General features: G+C 43.9%; 1 protein-coding gene across 1 annotated transcript in view; it reads right to left on the reverse strand.

Moving 5' to 3' along the window:
- Positions 1-18,676, reverse strand: part of LOC124550672 (trypsin 3A1-like) — a 78,276-nt gene that overhangs the window by 48,109 nt on the left and 11,491 nt on the right. The window contains exon 2 of the mRNA XM_047125396.1: positions 15,381-15,588. Coding sequence (XP_046981352.1) covers positions 15,381-15,588 — 208 coding nt within the window. The remainder of the gene's footprint in view (positions 1-15,380; positions 15,589-18,676) is intronic.

Raw genomic sequence — 18,676 nt, forward strand, 5'->3', positions numbered from 1 at the left:
CAACAAATTCCTCTTCTTCAGAAGCGCTATCCTTGCCATGGCCAGTTTACATTTTATATCCTCTCTACTTCGACTATCATCAGTTATTTTGCTCCCTATGTAGCAAAAATAGTCGCCCATTCGGATCTCCGGGTGGGGACTACTCAAGAGGACGTCGTTATCAGGAGAAAGAAAACTGGCGTTCTACGGATCGGAGCGTGGGATGTCAAATTCCTTAATCGCGCAGGTAGGTTAGAAAATTTAAAAAGGGAAATGGATAGGTTAGAGTTAGATATAGTGGGAATCAGTGAAGTACGATGGCAAGAGGAACAAGACTTCTGGTCAGGTGGATACAGGGTTATAAATACAAAATCAAATAGGGATAATGCAGGAGTAGGTTTAATAATGAATAAAAAAATAGGAGTGCAGGTAAGCTACTACAAACAGCATAGTGAACGCATTATTGTGGCCAAAAAATAGACACGAAGCCGACGCCAACCACAGTAGTACAAGTTTATATGGCAACTATCTCTGCAGATGACGAGGAGGTTGATGAAATGTATGAGGAGGTAAAAGAAATTGTTCATATAGTGAATTGAGACGAAAATTTAATAGTAATGGGTGACTGGAATTCGATAGTAGGAAAATGCAGAGAAGGAAACGTAGTGTGTGAATACAGAATGGCGGTAAGGAACGAAAGAGGAAGCTGCGTGGTAGAATTCTGCACAGAGCATAACTTAATAATAGCTAACACTTGGTTCAAGAATCATGAAAGAAGGTCATATTCATGGAAAAGGCCTGGAGATACTGGGAGGTTTCAGCTAGATTATATAATGGTAAGACAGAGATTTAAGGAACAGGTTTTAAATTGCAAGACATTTCCAGGGTCAGATGTGGGCTCTGACCACAATCTATTAGTTATGAACTGTAGATTAGAACTGAAGAAACTGCGAAAAGGTGGGAAATTAAAAAGATAGGACTTGGAAAAACTTACAGAACCAGAGGTTTTAGAGAGTTTCAGGGAGAGCGTTAGGGAATGATTGAAAAGTATGGGGGAAAGAAATACAGTAGAAGAAGAGCTTTGAGAGATGATATAGTGAAGGCAGCAAAGGATCAAGTCGGTAAAAAGACGAGGGCTAGTAGAAATCCTTGGGTTACAGAAGACATATTGAATTTTATTGATGAAAGGAGAAAATATAAAAATGCAGTAGATGAAGCTGGCAAAAAGGAATACAATCCTCTCAAAAATGAGATCGACAGGAAGTGCAAAATGGCTAAGCAGGGATGGCTAGAGGACAAATGTAAGGATGTAGAGGCTTGTCTCACTAGGGGTAAGATAGATACTGCCTACAGGAAAATTAAAGAGAGCTTTGGAGAAAAGAGAACCACTTGCATGAACATCAAGAGCTCAGATGGAAACCCAGTTCTAAACAAAGAAGGGAAAGCAGAAAGGTGGAAGGAGTTTACAGAGGGTCTATACAGGGGCGATGTTCTTGAGGACAATATTATGGAAATGGAAGAGGATGTAGATGAAAATGAACTGGGAGATATGATACTGCGGGAAGAGGTTCACAGAGCACTGAAAGACCTAAGTCGAAACAAGGCCCTGGGAGTAGACAACATTCCATTAGACCTACTGATAGCCTCAGGAGAGCCAGCCCTGCGAAAACTCGACCATCTGGTTAGAAAGATGTATGAGACAGGCGAAATTCCCTCAGACTTCACGAAGAATATAATAATTCCAAAACCAAAAGAAAGCAGGTGTTAACAGATGTGAAAATCACCGAATGACCAGTTTAATAAAGTCACGGTTACAAAATACAAACACGAGTTCTTTGCCGACGAATGGAAAAACTGGTAGAAACCGACCTGGGGGAAGATCAGTTTGGATTCCGTAGAAACCTTGGAACACGTGAGGCAATACTGACCTTACGACTTATCTTAGAAGAAAGATTAAGGAAAGGCAAACCCACGTTTCTAGCATTTGTAGACTTGGATAAAGTTTTTGACAATGTTGACTGGAACGCTCTCTTTCAAATTCTGATGGTGGCAGGGGTAAAATACAGAGAGCGAAAGGCTATTTACAACTTGTACAGAAACCAGATGGCAGTTATAAGAGTCGAGGGACATGAAAGGGAAGCAGTGGTTGGAAAGGGAGTGAGACAGGTTTCTAGCCTATCCCCGATGTTAATCAATCTGTATATTGAGCAAGCAGTAAAGAAAACAAAAAAAATTCGGAGTAGGATTTAAAATCCATGGAGAAGAAAAAAAATTATAAGGTTCGCCGATGACATTGTAATTCTGTCAGAGACAGCAAAGGAACTGGAACAGCAGTTGAGCGGAATGGACAGTGTCTTGAAAGGAGGATATAAGATGAACATCAACAAAAGCAAAACGAGGGTAATGGAATGTACTCGAATTAAATCAGGTGATGTAGAGGGAATTAAATCAGGAAGTGAGACACTTAAGGTAGTAAATGAGTTTTGCTATTTGGGGAGCAAAATAACTGATGATGGTCGAAGTAGAGAGGATATAAAATGTAGACTGGCAATGTCAAGGTAAGCGTTTCTGAAGAAGAGAAAATTGGTAACATCGAGTATAGATTTAAGTGTCAGGAAGTCGTTCCTGAAAGTATTTGTATGGAGTGTAGCCACGTATGGAAGTGAAACGTGGACGATAAATAGTTTAGGCAAGAAGAGAATAGAAGCTTTAGAAATGTGGTGCTGCAGAAGAATGCTGAAGATTAGATGGATAGGTCACATAAATAATGAGGAGGTATTGGATAGAATTGGGGAGAAGAGAAATTTGTGGCACAACTTGACTAGAAGCAGAAATCGGTTGGTAGGACATGTTCTGAGACATCAAGGGATAACCAATTTAGTATAGGAGGGCAGCGTGGAGGGTAAAAATCGTAGAGGGAGATCAAGAAATAAATAAAAAATCGTGGAGGGAGAACAAGAGATGAATACACTGAGCAGATTCAGAAGGATGTAAGATGCAGTAGGTACCGGGAGACGAAAAAGCTTGCACAGGATAGAGTAGCATGAATAGCTGCATCAAACCAGTCTCTGGACTGAAGACCACAACAACAACATAGCAAAACTCATTTACTACTTTAAGATTCTCATTTCCTAATATAATTCCCTCAGCATCACCTGGCTTCATGAGACAACATTCCATTATCCTCGTTCTGCTTTTGTTGATGTTCATCTTATATCCTCCTTTCAAGACACTGTCCATTCCGTTCAACTCCTCTTCCAGGTCCTTTGCTGTCTCTGACAGAATTACAATGTCATCGGCGAACTTCAATGTTTTCATTTCTTCTAAATGGATTTTAATTCCTACTCTGAATTTTTCTTTTGTATCCATCATTGCATGCTGAATATAGACTGCATTACATCTAGGACAGACAGCAACCCTGCCTCAGTCCCTTCTCAACCACTGCTTCCCTTTCATGTTCCTTGACTGTTATAACTGCCATCTGGTTTCTGTACAAATTGTAAATAGCCTTTAGCTCCCTGTATTTTTCCGCTGCCACCTTCAGAATTTGAAAGAGAGTATTCCAGTCAACATTGACAAAAGCTTTATCCAAGTCTACAAATGCTAGAAACGTAGGTTTGCCTTTTCTTAATCTTTCTTCTAAGATAAGTCGTAAGGTTAGTATTGCCTCACGTGTTCCAACATTTCTACGGAATCCAAACTGATCCTCCCTAAGTTCCGCGTCTACCAGTTTTTCCATTTGTCTGTAAGGAATTCTTGTTAGTATTTTGCAGCCGTGACTTATCAAACTGATAATTCGGTAGTTTTCGCACCTTTCAGTACCTGATTTCTTTGGGATTGGAATTATTACATTCTTCTTGAAGTCTGAGGATATTTCGCCTGTCTCATACATCTTCCTCACCAGATGGTAGAGTTTTGTCAGGGCTGGCTCTCCCAAGGCCATCAGTAGTTCTAATGGAATGTTGTCTACTCCCGGGGCCTTGTTTCGACTCAGGTCCTTCAGTGTTCTGTCAAACTCTTCACGCAGTATCATATCTCCCATCTCATCTTCATCTACGTCCTCTTCCATTTCGATAATATTGCCCTCACGTACATCGCCCTTGAATGGACCCTCTATATACTCCTTCCATCTTTTTGATTTCCCGTCTTTGCTCAGCACTGGTTTTCCATTTGAGTTTTTGATATTCATACAGGTGATTCTTTTCTCTGAAGGTCTCTTTAAGTTTGCTGTAGGCAGTATCTATCTTAGCCCTAGCGATATATGCCTCTAGCCCTTGTGTATTAATCTACTTTATCCCCTGAACCTTCACTATTTCATCTCTCAAAGCTACCCATTCTTCTTCTACTGTATTTCTTTCCCCTGTTCTTGTCAATCGTTCCCTAATGCCCTCTGTGAAACTCTCTGCAACTTCTGGTTCTTTCAGTTTATCCAGATCCCATCTCCTCAAATTCCCACCCTTTTGCAGTGCCTTCAGATTTAATCTATAATTCATAACCAATAAATTGTGGTCAGAATTCACATCTGCCCCTGGAAATCCCACAATTTAAAACCTGGTTCCTAAATCTCTGTCTTACCATTATATAATCTATCTTAAATCTTCCAGTGTCTCCAGGCCTCTTCCACGTATATAACCTTCTTCCATTATTCTTAAACCAAATGTTAACTGTGATTAAATTATTCTCTGCGCATAATTCTACCAGGAGGCTTCCTCTTACATTCTTTATCCTCCATCCATATTAACCAACTACTTTTCCTTCTCTTCCTTTCCTTACTATCGAATTCCAGTCCCCAATGACTATTAAATTTTCGTCTCCCTTAACTATCTGAATAATTTCTTTTATCGCATCATACATTTGTTCAGTCTCATCATCTGCGGAGATAGTTCTACTGAAGCTAGTTGTAGTGAAGCGTGGGCTTCATGTCTATCGTGGCCACAATAATGCGTTCACTATGCTGTTTGTAGTAGCTTACCCGCACTCCTATTTTTTTATTCATTATTAAACCTACTCCTGCCTTACCCCTATTTGATTTTGTATTTATAACCCTGTATTCACCTGACCAAAAGTCTTGTTCCTCCTGCCACCGAACATCATTGATTCTCACTGTATTTAACTTTAACCTATCCATTTCCCTTTTTAAATTTTCTAACCTATCTACCCGATTAAGGGTACATACGCCCCAGAATTTCTCAAGAACGTTAGCAAGCAAACATATGTCCATGTCCATATTAAGTTTTGCATACTTCCCTAAATTTAGGATTTTGAAGTCCTGTCAAACATTTACTACATGCTTATACTCTGCATATGGTACTGCATCACCTCTAAGGTTTACGGTGTATGCAGTTATGTAGGGTACCCTATTTTCGTAGAGTTTTTCCATACAGTCAAGATACTAGTATGGCAAAGTACCCATCCTCGTTACAAGATGAAACTTTGCATCATCATAATATGCACTAAAGTGATTTGCATATCCTCTTGAGAAACAGTTTGAAAAAGTTTCTGTAGTGGTACCTGAATAAAGCACAGTGCGGCTAGGAAGCAGAAAGTAATTCTTGGCATCATTCATTTTGAGAAAGAAATATATTTCTCGACGTTGTCAGGCAGGACCATGGTCTGATCTTTCTTCACACCAAAATCAACCAAGTGGTCAACGAGAAAGTGAGCATCACACTCGCTCAAATTGTGAAAAAAAGGGGTATGTGCCATGGTAGTTTATCCTTCAAGTTGCATGCACCGTGAGCAGCACTATGGAACTTCTCATTTAGGTGACAAAGCTACCTACGAGGAGAAGCCACTTTTATATCTAAAAACAACCTTCATACATGACAGTCATCCACACTATTGTACAAATCAGTACTCTCCCTTGATTTGGTCATGGGAATATTGCTTCTCTAAAGCTTATCAACCCCCCCCCCCCCCCCCACACACACACACAGACATACACTATATTCACTCCTGGAAATTGAAATAAGAACACCGTGAATTCATTGTCCCAGGAAGGGGACACTTTATTGACACATTCCTGGGGTCAGATACATCACATGATCACACTGACAGAACCACAGGCACATAGACACAGGCAACAGAGCATGCACAATGTCGGCACTAGTACAGTGTATATCCACCTTTCGCAGCAATGCAGGCTGCTATTCTCCCATGGAGACGATCGTAGAGATGCTGGATGTAGTCCTGTGGAACGGCTTGCCATGCCATTTCCACCTGGCACCTCAGTTGGACCAGCGTTCGTGCTGGATGTGCAGACCGCGTGAGACGACGCTTCATCCAGTCCCAAACATGCTCAATGGGGGACAGATCCGGAGATCTTGCTGGCCAGGGTAGTTGACTTACACCTTCTAGAGCACGTTGGGTGGCACGGGATACATGCGACGTGCATTGTCCTGTTGGAACAGCAAGTTCCATTGCCGGTCTAGGAATGGTAGAACGATGCGTTCGATGACGGTTTGGATGTACCGTGCACTATTCAGTGTCCCCTCGACGATCACCAGTGGTGTACGGCCAGTGTAGGAGATCGCTCCCCACACCATGATGCCGGGTGTTGGCCCTGTGTGCCTCGGTCGTATGCAGTCCTGATTTTGGCGCTCACCTGCACGGCGCCAAACACACATACGACCATCATTGGCACCAAGGCAGAAGCGACTCTCATCGCTGAAGACGACACGTCTCCATTCGTCCCTCCATTCACGCCTGTCACGACACCACTGGAGGCGGGCTGCACGATGTTGGGGCGTGAGCGGAAGACGGCCTAACGGTGTGCGGGACCGTAGCCCAGCTTCATGGAGACGGTTGCGAATGGTCCTCGCCGATACCCCAGGAGCAACAGTGTCCCTAATTTGCTGGGAAGTGGCGGTGCGGTCCCCTACGGCACTGCGTAGGATCCTACGGTCTTGGCGTGCATCCGTGCGTCGCTGCGGTGCGGTCCCAGGTCGACGGGCATGTGCACCTTCCGCCGACCACTGGCGACAACATCGATGTACTGTGGACACCTCACGCCCCACGTGTTGAGCAATTCGGCGGTACGTCCACCCGGCCTCCCGCATGCCCACTATACGCCCTCGCTCAAAGTCCGTCAACTGCACATACGGTTCATGTCCACGCTGTCGCAGCATGCTACCAGTGTTAAAGACTGCGATGGAGCTTCGTATGCCACGGCAAACTGGCTGACACTGACGGCGGCGGTGCACAAATGCTGCGCAGCTAGCGCCATTCGACGGCCAACACCGCGGTTCCTGGTGTGTCCGCTGTGCCGTGCGTGTCATCATTGCTTGTACAGCCCTCTCGCAGTGTTCGGAGCAAGTATGGTGGGTCTGACACACCGATGTCAATGTGTTCTTTTTTCCTTTTCCAGGAGTGTACACTAATGGCCATTAAAATTGCTACACCAAGAAGAAATGCAGATGATAAACGGGTATTCATTCGACAAATATATTATACTAGAACTGACATGTGATTACATTTTCACGCAATTTGGGTGCATAGATCCTGAGAAATCAGCACCCAGAACAACCACCTCTGGCCGTAATAACGGCCTGGGCATTGAGTCAAACAGAGCTTGGATGGCGTGTACAGGTACAGCTGCCCATGCAGCTTCAACACGATACCACAATTCATCAAGAGTAGTGACTGGCGTATTGTGACGAGCCAGTTGCTCGGCCACCATTGACCAAACGTTTTCAATTGGTGAGACATCTGGAGAATGTGCTGGCCAGGGCAGCAGTCGAACATTTTCTATATCCAGAAAGGCCCTACAGGACCTGCAACATGCGGTCGTGCATTATCCTGCTGAAATGTAGGGTTTCGCTGGGATCGAATGAAAGGTAGAGCCACGGGTCGTAACACATCTGAAATGTAATGTCCACTGTTCAAAGTGCCGTCAATGCGAACAAGAGGTGACCGAGACGCGTAACCAATGGCACCCCATACCATGACGCCAGGTTATACGGCAGTATGGCGATGACGAATACACGCTTCCAATGTGGGTTCACCGCGATGTCGCCAAACACGAATGCTGTAAACAGAACCTGGATTCATCCGAAAAAATGACGTTTTACCATTCGTGAACCCAGGGTCGTCGTTGAGTACACCATCGCAGGCGCTCCTGTCTGTGATGCAGCGTCAAGGGTAACCGCAGCCATGGTCTCCGAGGTGATAGTCCCTGCTGCCACAAACGTCGTCGAACTGTTCGTGCAGATGGTTGTTGTCTTGCAAACGTCCCCATCTGTTGACTCAGGGATCGAGACGTGGCTGCACGATCCGTTACAGCCATGCGGATAAGATTCCTGTCATCTCGACTGCTAGTGATACGAGGCCGTTGGGATCCAGTACGGCGTTCCGTATTACCCTCCTGAACGCACCGATTCCCTATTCTGCTGACAGTCATTGGATCTCGACCAACGCGAGCAGCAGTGTCGCGATACGATAAACCGCAATCGCTATAGGCTACAGTCCAACCTTTATCAAAGTCGTAAACGTGATGGTACGCGTTTCTCCTCCTTAAACGAGGCATCACAACAACGTTTCACCAGGCAACGCCGGTCAACTGCTGTTTGTGTATGGGAAATCGGTTGGAAACTTTCGTCGTGTCAGCACGTTGTAGGTGTCGCCACCGGTGCCAACCTTGTGTGAATGCTCTGAAGAGCTAATCATTTGCATATCACAGCATCTTCCTGTCGGTTAAATTTCGCGTCTGCAGCACGTCATCTTCGTGGTGTAGCAATTTTAATGGCCAATAGTGTATGTTTTCTGAGGTCAGGAAGCAGCCAAATCACAGGATCATTCCTGACTAATTATGTGTGGTGGTTAAGACTTCAACTGTATGGATACACAAGCTGTATGATGCTGCATAAGGTACATGTTTTCCTGAGATGGTGCTTTGTGAGGCTGTAGGGTCGCCTGCACTGCGTGTCACAGGAGCGAGGAGGCGTTAAGAGTCACCATACACTACAAAGGTGTTTTGTCCTCGGCAATGCACGCAAACGGATCCCAGTTGACATGAACGTGTCATCTGGGAAGAACAGCTCACACACGTTGTATTACATTTAGGTGCTCCGTTGTGGAGGGAGGAACTATGGCAGTCCAAACAAATTAGTGACCCACAAATATTCACTTTATTGTGCTGCAGTACTTAACTAGAGTTGTACGGCAACTCGCTAGATGTACTTGAGGACAAATAAAATTAAGCAGTGGCCTGTCAAGGTGTGCATTACTGAATATTGAATACAATGTCAACAAGACTAAGTCCATCCTGAGTGCCACAGTGTCAATCACGGTAGTAATCATATGTTCTTGTGCGAAGGCCATATGTGACTAAGTCTCGCAGACTCATCACCACTAAGAACTGTAGCTACGAACAGCAACTCTGGAACTCCACACTAGAACTGTCGTACACCATCGCTGAACATGAACTCGTTCATTGCTGCCTGTGGTCGCCGGTTATCACAACAGAAAGATCCATCTCATTGGTGACAGTGAAGAAGTTGCTGATGACGCTTGTGGTTGGTCGCGAATTTCAAAGTGCAGCCCATGGCGCCAGTGGGAAAATGTCTGAGCACTCCAGATCTGGTTGCGCCCATTTGCGAGTACACAACAGAAGGAACATCGTCACTCAAGATGGGCATTCTCAAACTTTGAGAATTTGTTTTCCTCTTGGTAGAAAAATCCACAAGGCGCTTTGCTAAAGACTTGCTTGTGGTGTAAGTAGGCTGTTTAGGTTTTTATGTTGGTAACGCCAGTAGCTCTGTGTATGAAGATCACTGACTGTGCTGTGTGCAGTCTGTGGCTGTTTGGACTCATTGTTGGAATATTCGCCATTGGAGTGTTGGGCACTTGGATGCAAACTGGGTGTAGTGTTGTGCGGTTGGAGGTGAGCCGTCAGCAGTGGTGGATGTGGGGAGAGAGATGCCAGATTTTTGAGCAGACTATCTGGAGGTGTGTCCATCAAAAAAGGAAATTTGTTTAATTGGATGTCACAAAATTATACATATATATATATATATATATATATATATATATATATATATATATATATATATATACACTCCTGGAAATGGAAAAAAGAACACATTGACACCGGTGTGTCAGATAAACCATACTTGCTCCGGACACTGCGAGAGGGCTGTACAAGCAATGATCACACGCACGGCACAGCGGACACACCAGGAACTGCAGTGTTGGCCGTCGAATGGCGCTAGCTGCGCAGCATTTGTGCACCGCCGCCGTCAGTGTCAGCCAGTTTGCCGTGGCATACGGAGCTCCATCGCAGTCTTTAACACTGGTAGCATGCCGCGACAGCGTGGACGTGAACCGTATGTGCAGTTGACGGACTTTCAGCGAGGGCGTATAGTGGGCATGCGGGAGGCCGGGTGGACGTACCGCCGAATTGCTCAACACGTGGGGCGTGAGGTCTCCACAGTACATCGATGTTGTCGCCAGTGGTCGGCGGAAGGTGCACGTGCCCGTCGACCTGGGACCGCACCGCAGCGACGCACGGATGCACGCCAAGACCGTAGGATCCTACGCAGTGCCGTAGGGGACCGCACCGCCACTTCCCAGCAAATTAGGGACACTGTTGCTCCTGGGGTATCGGCGAGGACCATTCGCAACCGTCTCCATGCAGCTGGGCTACGGTCCCGCACACCGTTAGGCCGTCTTCCGCTCTCGCCCCAACATCGTGCAGCCCGCCTCCAGTGGTGTCGTGACAGGCGTGAATGGAGGGACGAATGGAGACGTGTCGTCTTCAGCGATGAGAGTCGCTTCTGCCTTGGTGCCAATGATGGTCGTATGCGTGTTTGGCGGCATGCAGGTGAGCGCCACAATCAGGACTGCATACGACCTAGGCACACAGGGCCAACACCCGGCATCATGGTGTGGGGAGCGATCTCCTACACTGGCCGTACACCACTGGTGATCGTCGAGGGGACACTGAATAGTGCACGGTACATCCAAACCGTCATCGAACCCATCGTTCTACCATTCCTAGACCGGCAAGGGAACTTGCTGTTCCAACAGGACAATCCACGTCCCCATGTATCCCGTGCCACCCAACGTGCTCTAGAAGGTGTAAGTCAACTACCCTGGCCAGCAAGATCGCCGGATCTGTCCCCCATTGAGCATGTTTGGGACTGGATGAAGCGTCGTCTCATGCGGTCTGCACGTCCAGCACGAACGCTGGTCTAACTGAGGCGCCGGGTGGAAATGGCATGGCAAGCTGTTCCACAGGACTACATCCAGCATCTCTACGATCGTCTCCATGGGAGAATAGCAGCCTGCATTGCTGCGAAAGGTGGATATGCACTGTACTAGTGCCGACATTGTGCATGCTCTGTTACCTGTGTCTATGTGCCTGTGGTTCTGTCAGTGTGATCATGTGATGTATCTGACCCCAGGAATGTGTCAATAAAGTTTCCCCTTCCTGGGACAATGAATTCACGGTGTTCTTATTTCTATTTCCAGGAGTGTATATGTATATACGCTCTTGAACGCTATGATGGCTGCTAGCAATCTCTACAAGGACTACAGTGGGTCTACACCTTTGATTACCCACCAATACCATTATTTCTACAAGGACTGCAGTGGGTCTGCACCTCTGGTGTCCCACCAATACCATACTCTCTACCAGGACTACAGTGGGTCTACTCTGTGATGACCTACCTACCAATATTCTTCAAAACTTCGACTGACTCTGCTGTGGGTTTGCTCTGTTGTGGCCCATTACCTGTCTGCATGTCAAGAAATGGTTCAAATGGCTCTGAGCACTATGGGACTCAACTGCTGAGGTCATTAGTCCCCTAGAACTTAGAACTAGTTAAACCTAACTAACCTAAGGACATCACACACATCCATGCCCGAGGCAGGATTCGAACCTGCGACCGTAGCGGTCTCGCGGTTCCAGACTGCAGCGCCAGAACCGCGCGGCCACTTCGGCCGGCTGCATGTCAAGAGCCAGCACTGTCTTTCCGTTGGAAGGACAACACTACTTCTTCAAGACTGCATGGAAATCCATTACTTCCGTGTGCATTTTCTTTTACTGCTCGGGCTTTGAGAAAAATGAGAACACTGCAATTTTACTGTGATGAATGATCAGAACTGTCTTTATGGACTGTGAGAAAATTTTAGATCTTGACCAACATTGAATAAGTGTGTGCATTTGGTCTCTTTGTTATTGTAATTATGAAAAATGTTTTCAAACCTGTATTGGCCACTGCCCAAAACAATTTGTAAAATTTTTTGTGGGGAGCATGGGGGCTATGTAAGTAGGCTTTTTAGGTTTTTATGTTGGTAACGCCACGTAGCGCTCTGTATGAAAATCACTGACTGTGCTGTGTGCAGTCTGTAGCCGTTTGGCATTGTTGGAATATTCGCTATTGTAGTGTTGGGCAGTTGGATGTGAACAGCACGTAGCGTTGCGCAGTTGGATGTGAGCCGCCAACAGTGGTGGATGTGGTAAATGAGATGGCGGAGTTTTGAGAGCAGATGATCTGGACGTGTGTCCGCCAGAAAGAGTAAATTTGTAAGACTGGATGTCATGAACTGATATATATATATATATATATATATGATGACTTTTGAACATTATTAAGGTAAATACATTGTTTGTTCTCTATCAAAATCTTTCATTTGCTAACTATGCCTATCAGTAGTTAGTGCCTTCAGTAGTTAGAATCTTTTATTTAGCTGGCAGTATTGGCGCTCTCTGTATTGCAGTAGTTCGAGCAACGAAGATTTTTGTGAGGTAAGTGATTCATGAAAGGTATAGGTTACTGTTAGTCAGGGCCATTGTTTTGTAGGGATTATTGAAAGTCAGATTGCGCTGCACTAAAAAATATTGTGTGTCAGTTTATTGATGATCAGAATAAGTAAAGAGAGAACTGTCTGAGTATGTTCAGTTTTACTTAGCTCTCTTATATATTATATTCACTGCTATGTTAATGTGTTTTCTTATTTTTGATCTTCAAATTGTGATCATGGTGTGTGAAAAACATAACACTAGGCTGCAAAGTAAATTGAGAAATGACAGTGAAGACGAGAGTAGTGTGTTAGCCGCACTGTGTAATGAATTAACAAATATTCAGAATAGTAATTTGGTAATTCTGCGTAGGGAAATGGACCAGGTGGCAAATAATGGTGTAGACACTGACACAATTAGTGAACAGAGAAGCATTGTCGATCGTTCGGTCGGCAACAGCTCGCCTCAGGAATCCGAAATGACAGGACAAAATTTTGCAAATACTGTAGATTCAGGTTTTACGTCCTCACCTCTTTCTCAATTACGTCAAGGCACATTCTATGCTTTTCAACATACGAATACACAAAGGAACATGCTCCAGATACTAATAAATTATAATTGTAATTATTGTAACAAATGGAACAAAATCAAAAACAAACAATCACAGCAACAAATGGAACAAAATCAGAAACAAATTAAAGAAATACTTCAACAAACACGTGAAGGTTTAACTGCTGAGTTACTTAAAATCGAATCGAAGTGTCAAAATGTCTGTAATGACGTAAAAACACAAATTTGTGAGCATGTTCAACCTATGTTGTCGCGCATGAAAACGCATTACAGAATCAGGAAGCAGCCATAAAAGAACTGCAAACTATTGTTCATGAAAATCACGACACCTTGCAAGCTAAAATTGACTCAGTTGCACCTACCGATTCGGTTGCGCAACTTGCAAAAACTCAGGAAAACTTAAAGGACACAGTAGATGCTCTGAAATTTGGTTCAGAAAGACACACGGAGGAAATCGGTTCATTATCAGAGAAAGTAGTCGAACTTTCGGATCAGCTAAATAATTTATCTGTGAAGGTAGATTATAATCTGAATGAAACAAGACCGGTAGTCTTTACTGACACAGAAGAATTCGAACAAATTAGGAAATGCAAACAAAATCAGAATCAAATTAATACGCAACACAAAAGAGAAATCCGGGAAATACAAGAACAGTTGACACAAGTAATATAAGAAGGACACTCGCGCTCCAATACGGGACGAGGGACATAGAAATACGGAAAACAACTGAGAGAAAATCTGGAATACATTTCACATAAATTTTCTCAGCATGTTATAGTCTTAGGTGGAGATTTCAATTTACCAGATATAGGCTGGAAGACTCAGATGTTTAGGACGGGTGGTACGGACTGAGCATCGAGTGACATTATACTGAGTGCACTATCCGAAAATTACCTCGAGCAATTAAACAGAGAACCGACTCGTGGAGATAACATTTGGACCTACTGATAACAAACAGACCCGAACTTTTCGACTCTGTAAAAGCAGAACACGGAATCAGTGATCATAAGGCCGTTGCAGCATCCCTGAATGTGGAAGTAAATAGGAATATAAAAAAAGGGAGGAAGGTTTATCTGTTTAGCAAGAGTAATAGAAGGCAGATTTCAGACTACCTAACAGATCAAAACGAAAATTTCTGTTCCGACACTGGCAATGTTGAGTGTTTATGGAAAAAGTTCAAGGCAATCGTAAAATGCGTTTTAGACAGGTACGTGGCGAGTAAAACTGTGAGGGACGGGAAAAACCCACCGTGGTTCAACAACAAAGTTAGGAAACTGCTGCGAAAGCAAAGAGAGCTTCACTGCAAAGTTAAACGCAGCCAAAACCTCTCAGACAAACGATGTCAAAGTTAGCGTAAGGAGGGCTATGCGTGAAGCGTTCAGTGAATTCGAAAGTAAAATTCTATGTACCGACTTGACAGAAAATCCTAGGAAGTTCTGGTCTTACGTTAAATCAGTAAGTGGCTCGAAACATCATATCCAAACACTTTGGGATGATGATGGCATTGAAACAGAGGATGACACGCGTAAAGCTGAAATACTAAACACCTTTTTCCAAAGCTGTTTCACAGAGGAAGACCGCACTGCAGTTCCTTCTCTAAATCCTCGCACAAACGAAAAAATGGAGGTAATGACAGTGGCACGTAAAGTGTCCTCCGCCACACACCGTTGGGTGGCTTGCGGAGTATAAATGTAGATGTAGAAAAGCCACAAAATAATAACACAGGGCATTTCGGAAATTATGAAAGAAATTGGCAAGGTGCACCGAATTTTGAGATGGAACCGCCGACCCGACGTAACAATGGTTGTTCAAATCTTCGGGCGGTTTTAGTGACATCTCTGAACAGTGAAAGGGACTGTGTCTGTGATACAATATCCACAGTCGACGTCTATCTTCAGGAGTTCTGGGAATTGGGGTCATGCAAAACTTTTGTGATGTGTGTATGTGTGGATACCTTTGATCAGATAGTGTGCGACAGACATTTTAATCAGATACTGCAGACTGACAGCTGAACTGACGTACACACCCTGAAGGGCAGTAAGCTGGTAAACAGGCTCGCCACTGCAGCTTACTGTGGCGCTGCACTCACGTCTTGTCCTCGGTGATGGGGATGACAGCGACGTAGTCCCGCACGATGGTGAAGGCCCTCCAGAGCTCCAGCAGCAGGATGTCGTGGTCCAGGTGGTCCGGCTGTGGCGGCCAGTAGCGGTAAGCTTCCCTGGCTATGCGGATCTGGATGTTCACTTTGGTGAAGACTCGGTCCGTCGTGAAGTCCACGTCGCCAGCGAAAATAACACCTGCGGAGGACGAGTGTGGTGAGTTTATGGTACCTCTCTGGTTACGGCCGGTCATCTTTACAACTGAGAACAATCTGCCACAGTCCCATGGCTTGGTTATAAATTGGAGGAGGAGGCTACCGTTTAACGTCCCGTCGACAACGAGATCATTAGAGACGGAGAACAAGCTCGGTTTAGGGAAGGTTTGGGGAAGCAAATTGGCCGTATCCGTTCATAGGAAGCGATTTAGGGGAATTACAGAAAACCTAAATTAGGATGGCCGGAAGCAGGTTTGAACCGTCGTCCTTCTGAATGGGAGTCCAGTGGGCTATCAACTGCACCACCTCGCTCTGTTTATAAATTGCCATCATCCCACAACGTCTATGTTTTTTTTTGTAAATAATAATATATATATGAAGATGGTAATTGTTCTGTCGGACATGTCCGAAAGAACAGATATCATCTTCATATATATATATATATATATATATATATATATATATATATATATATATATATATACCCTGGCTGAGCCTCAGGTACAGGGCGGGTTGCAGGTGGCGGATAGCGAACGATCCATCAGATATGGTGGACAGCTGCGACTAAGGGGAAACCCAAATAAGCAGTCCCGGACCGAGGCGGCAGCATCACGAGGGTGTGGGAGGGTGACTTTTGGCAAGGGTCACACTCATTCAAAAACCACAGAACCCGAAGACGTTGCTGTGTCATGGCGAGTAAGTGCCGCCATTACAATAAGCACTGTCAACACCCAAATCCAGGACGCGTCTGAAGTGGGAACCATCGGCATCCTGGTCAGCGTCTGTTCACACAATGTGCGGCTGGTCATAATGCGCCAGGAACTAACAATCCCTGGTTCTAAACACCCAGTGGAAACACTGGACCAACTTGATTACAAGCAAGTATGACTCGTGCAAGTAATAACAACATTACCCCAGGTGGTAACCAATCCACCCATCAACAGATGGCAACCAGGAATTCGGATTCTGGGGAACCTGGACTTACACGATTACATCAGAGAAAGTCGGAGCTCTCTGGCAAACTTCCACTTAAAACACCTACATACATTGGAACCTTTAACATAAATACATTAATCCAACCAGGAAAACTTCTAAACCTTACAACAGAACTTGAAAAGCAAAAGATAGTAATACTAGCTTTACAGGAGACACGTTTTACAGATGAAGAAACATCAGATTATGGCAACTATTGCATCTTTAAGAGCAAGACGAATAAACGAATGGGAAGAGGAGCCCCCCATCTCGGGATGGCGTTTATCATACACAAGAGCGTGCTCAGCTCCATCAAGGAAGTTACTCCCGTAAATAATAGGATAATGACGATGCGCTTACAATGTGCCAACAAAACATACACAATGGTTAATGTTCATGCTCCCACAAACGGAGACAACAAGAAAAACCCCATAGAAACAGAAAAGTTCTGGGAAAATTTGGAGAATATAATGGCCAAGATTCCAAAAGATGATACAAAAGTTCTACTCGGCGATTTTAATGCCCAAATTGGTAGAGAGAAAATCCACCAAAAAACCGTAGGCAAATGTCCTGCACATAAATTTACCAATAAAAATGGTACAAGGCTCGTCGAACTATGTAAGCAGAATAACCTGAAGATAATGTCAACATCTCTAAGAAAATGTCCAAGAAAACAAAAGACATGGAGATCTCCTATACAACAAATTGGCGAGTTTCAAATAGATCATGTGGCGTTTTCATACCCAGTACAAAAAGAAATTTACGACGTCCAAGTACGCAGAGGAGCAAACATTGATTCAGACCATTACCTAACTAGATTTAAAATCAAGTTTACAGCACGAAGAAGTCATCAGAAGAAAACAGAAATACAGAAATATGACACCAAGAAGATTAAAGAATCTAAAGTAAAAGAAGAATGGGCGAAGGAAAAGGCAAACACATGGGAAGAATTTCATTCTAAAATCACGTGAATAGCTAAGGAAACTATTCCCTTGAAAAAGATATTCAAACACCCTTGGTGGGATTCAGACTGTGAAAATGCATTGGAAAGGAGAAAAAAGCCATTTCAAGAATATAACAGTAAAAAATCACAAGAAAGTCTACATTTATTTAACGAGGTTAGAAAACAGGTTTCAAAATCTATTAGGCAAGCAAAAAGGAAGTACACAAAGGCACAACTGGATGCCATAGAAGAAAATTTCCAAAACTGTAATACAAGAGACTTCTACAGAACTTTCGCAGATAAAATACGAGGATATATCCCTCAAAATTTATGTTTCAGAAAACCAGATGGTAAATTAGCCCTAACAAACCAGGAAAACTGTCAAGTATTGGCTCAATATTTTTCTAACCTACTAAATTGCCCAGAACCTAGTTTAAGGTTTCCCAAAGAAATCTGTGCCAACGCTCAACCGGATTCATTACCACCAACACAGGAAGAAATCAAATGTCACATTAAAAACTTAAAAAATAATAGAACATCTGGCGAAGATGGCATTGTTGCAGAGCTATTAAAAAACCTAGGACCAAAGACGTTGCAAGAGCTCACAAAAATAATAACAAAAATATGGGAAACAGAAAAATTACCAGAGGATTGGAGATGTGCCCTTATTCACCCGTTACATAAAAAAGGAGACAGAACAAATGTCAATAACTACAGGGGAATCTCACTTTTACAAGTCACCTACAAAATTCTCTCAACATGCCTGCTGAAAAGAACACAAGAGCAGCTGGAACGCCAAATTGGTGATTATCAAGCAGGCTTCCGCCGCGGTCGCTCATGCATAGAACAAATATTTAATTTAAAGACAATATTAAAACACAAAGCAATTAGAAATGCCCCCATAATTTGTACATTTGTAGATTTTAAGAAAGCCTATGACTCAATTGACCGGCAATCTTTGTTTAACACTTTAGAGTAACTTGGACTTGACTCCAAAACACTAAGGCTTATCAAAGAATCACTGACAGACACTGTATCTAAAGTTAAATTCAGGGGAGAAATATCTGAAACTTTTCTCATAAAAACTGGAGTACGTCAAGGTGACGGGCTATCTCCACTTCTGTTTAATATAGTCCTGGATAAAGTCATTAAGGAA

The sequence above is a fragment of the Schistocerca americana genome, chromosome 9, assembly GCF_021461395.2.
Source record: "Schistocerca americana isolate TAMUIC-IGC-003095 chromosome 9, iqSchAmer2.1, whole genome shotgun sequence".
Classification (NCBI taxonomy): Eukaryota; Metazoa; Arthropoda; class Insecta; order Orthoptera; family Acrididae; genus Schistocerca; species Schistocerca americana.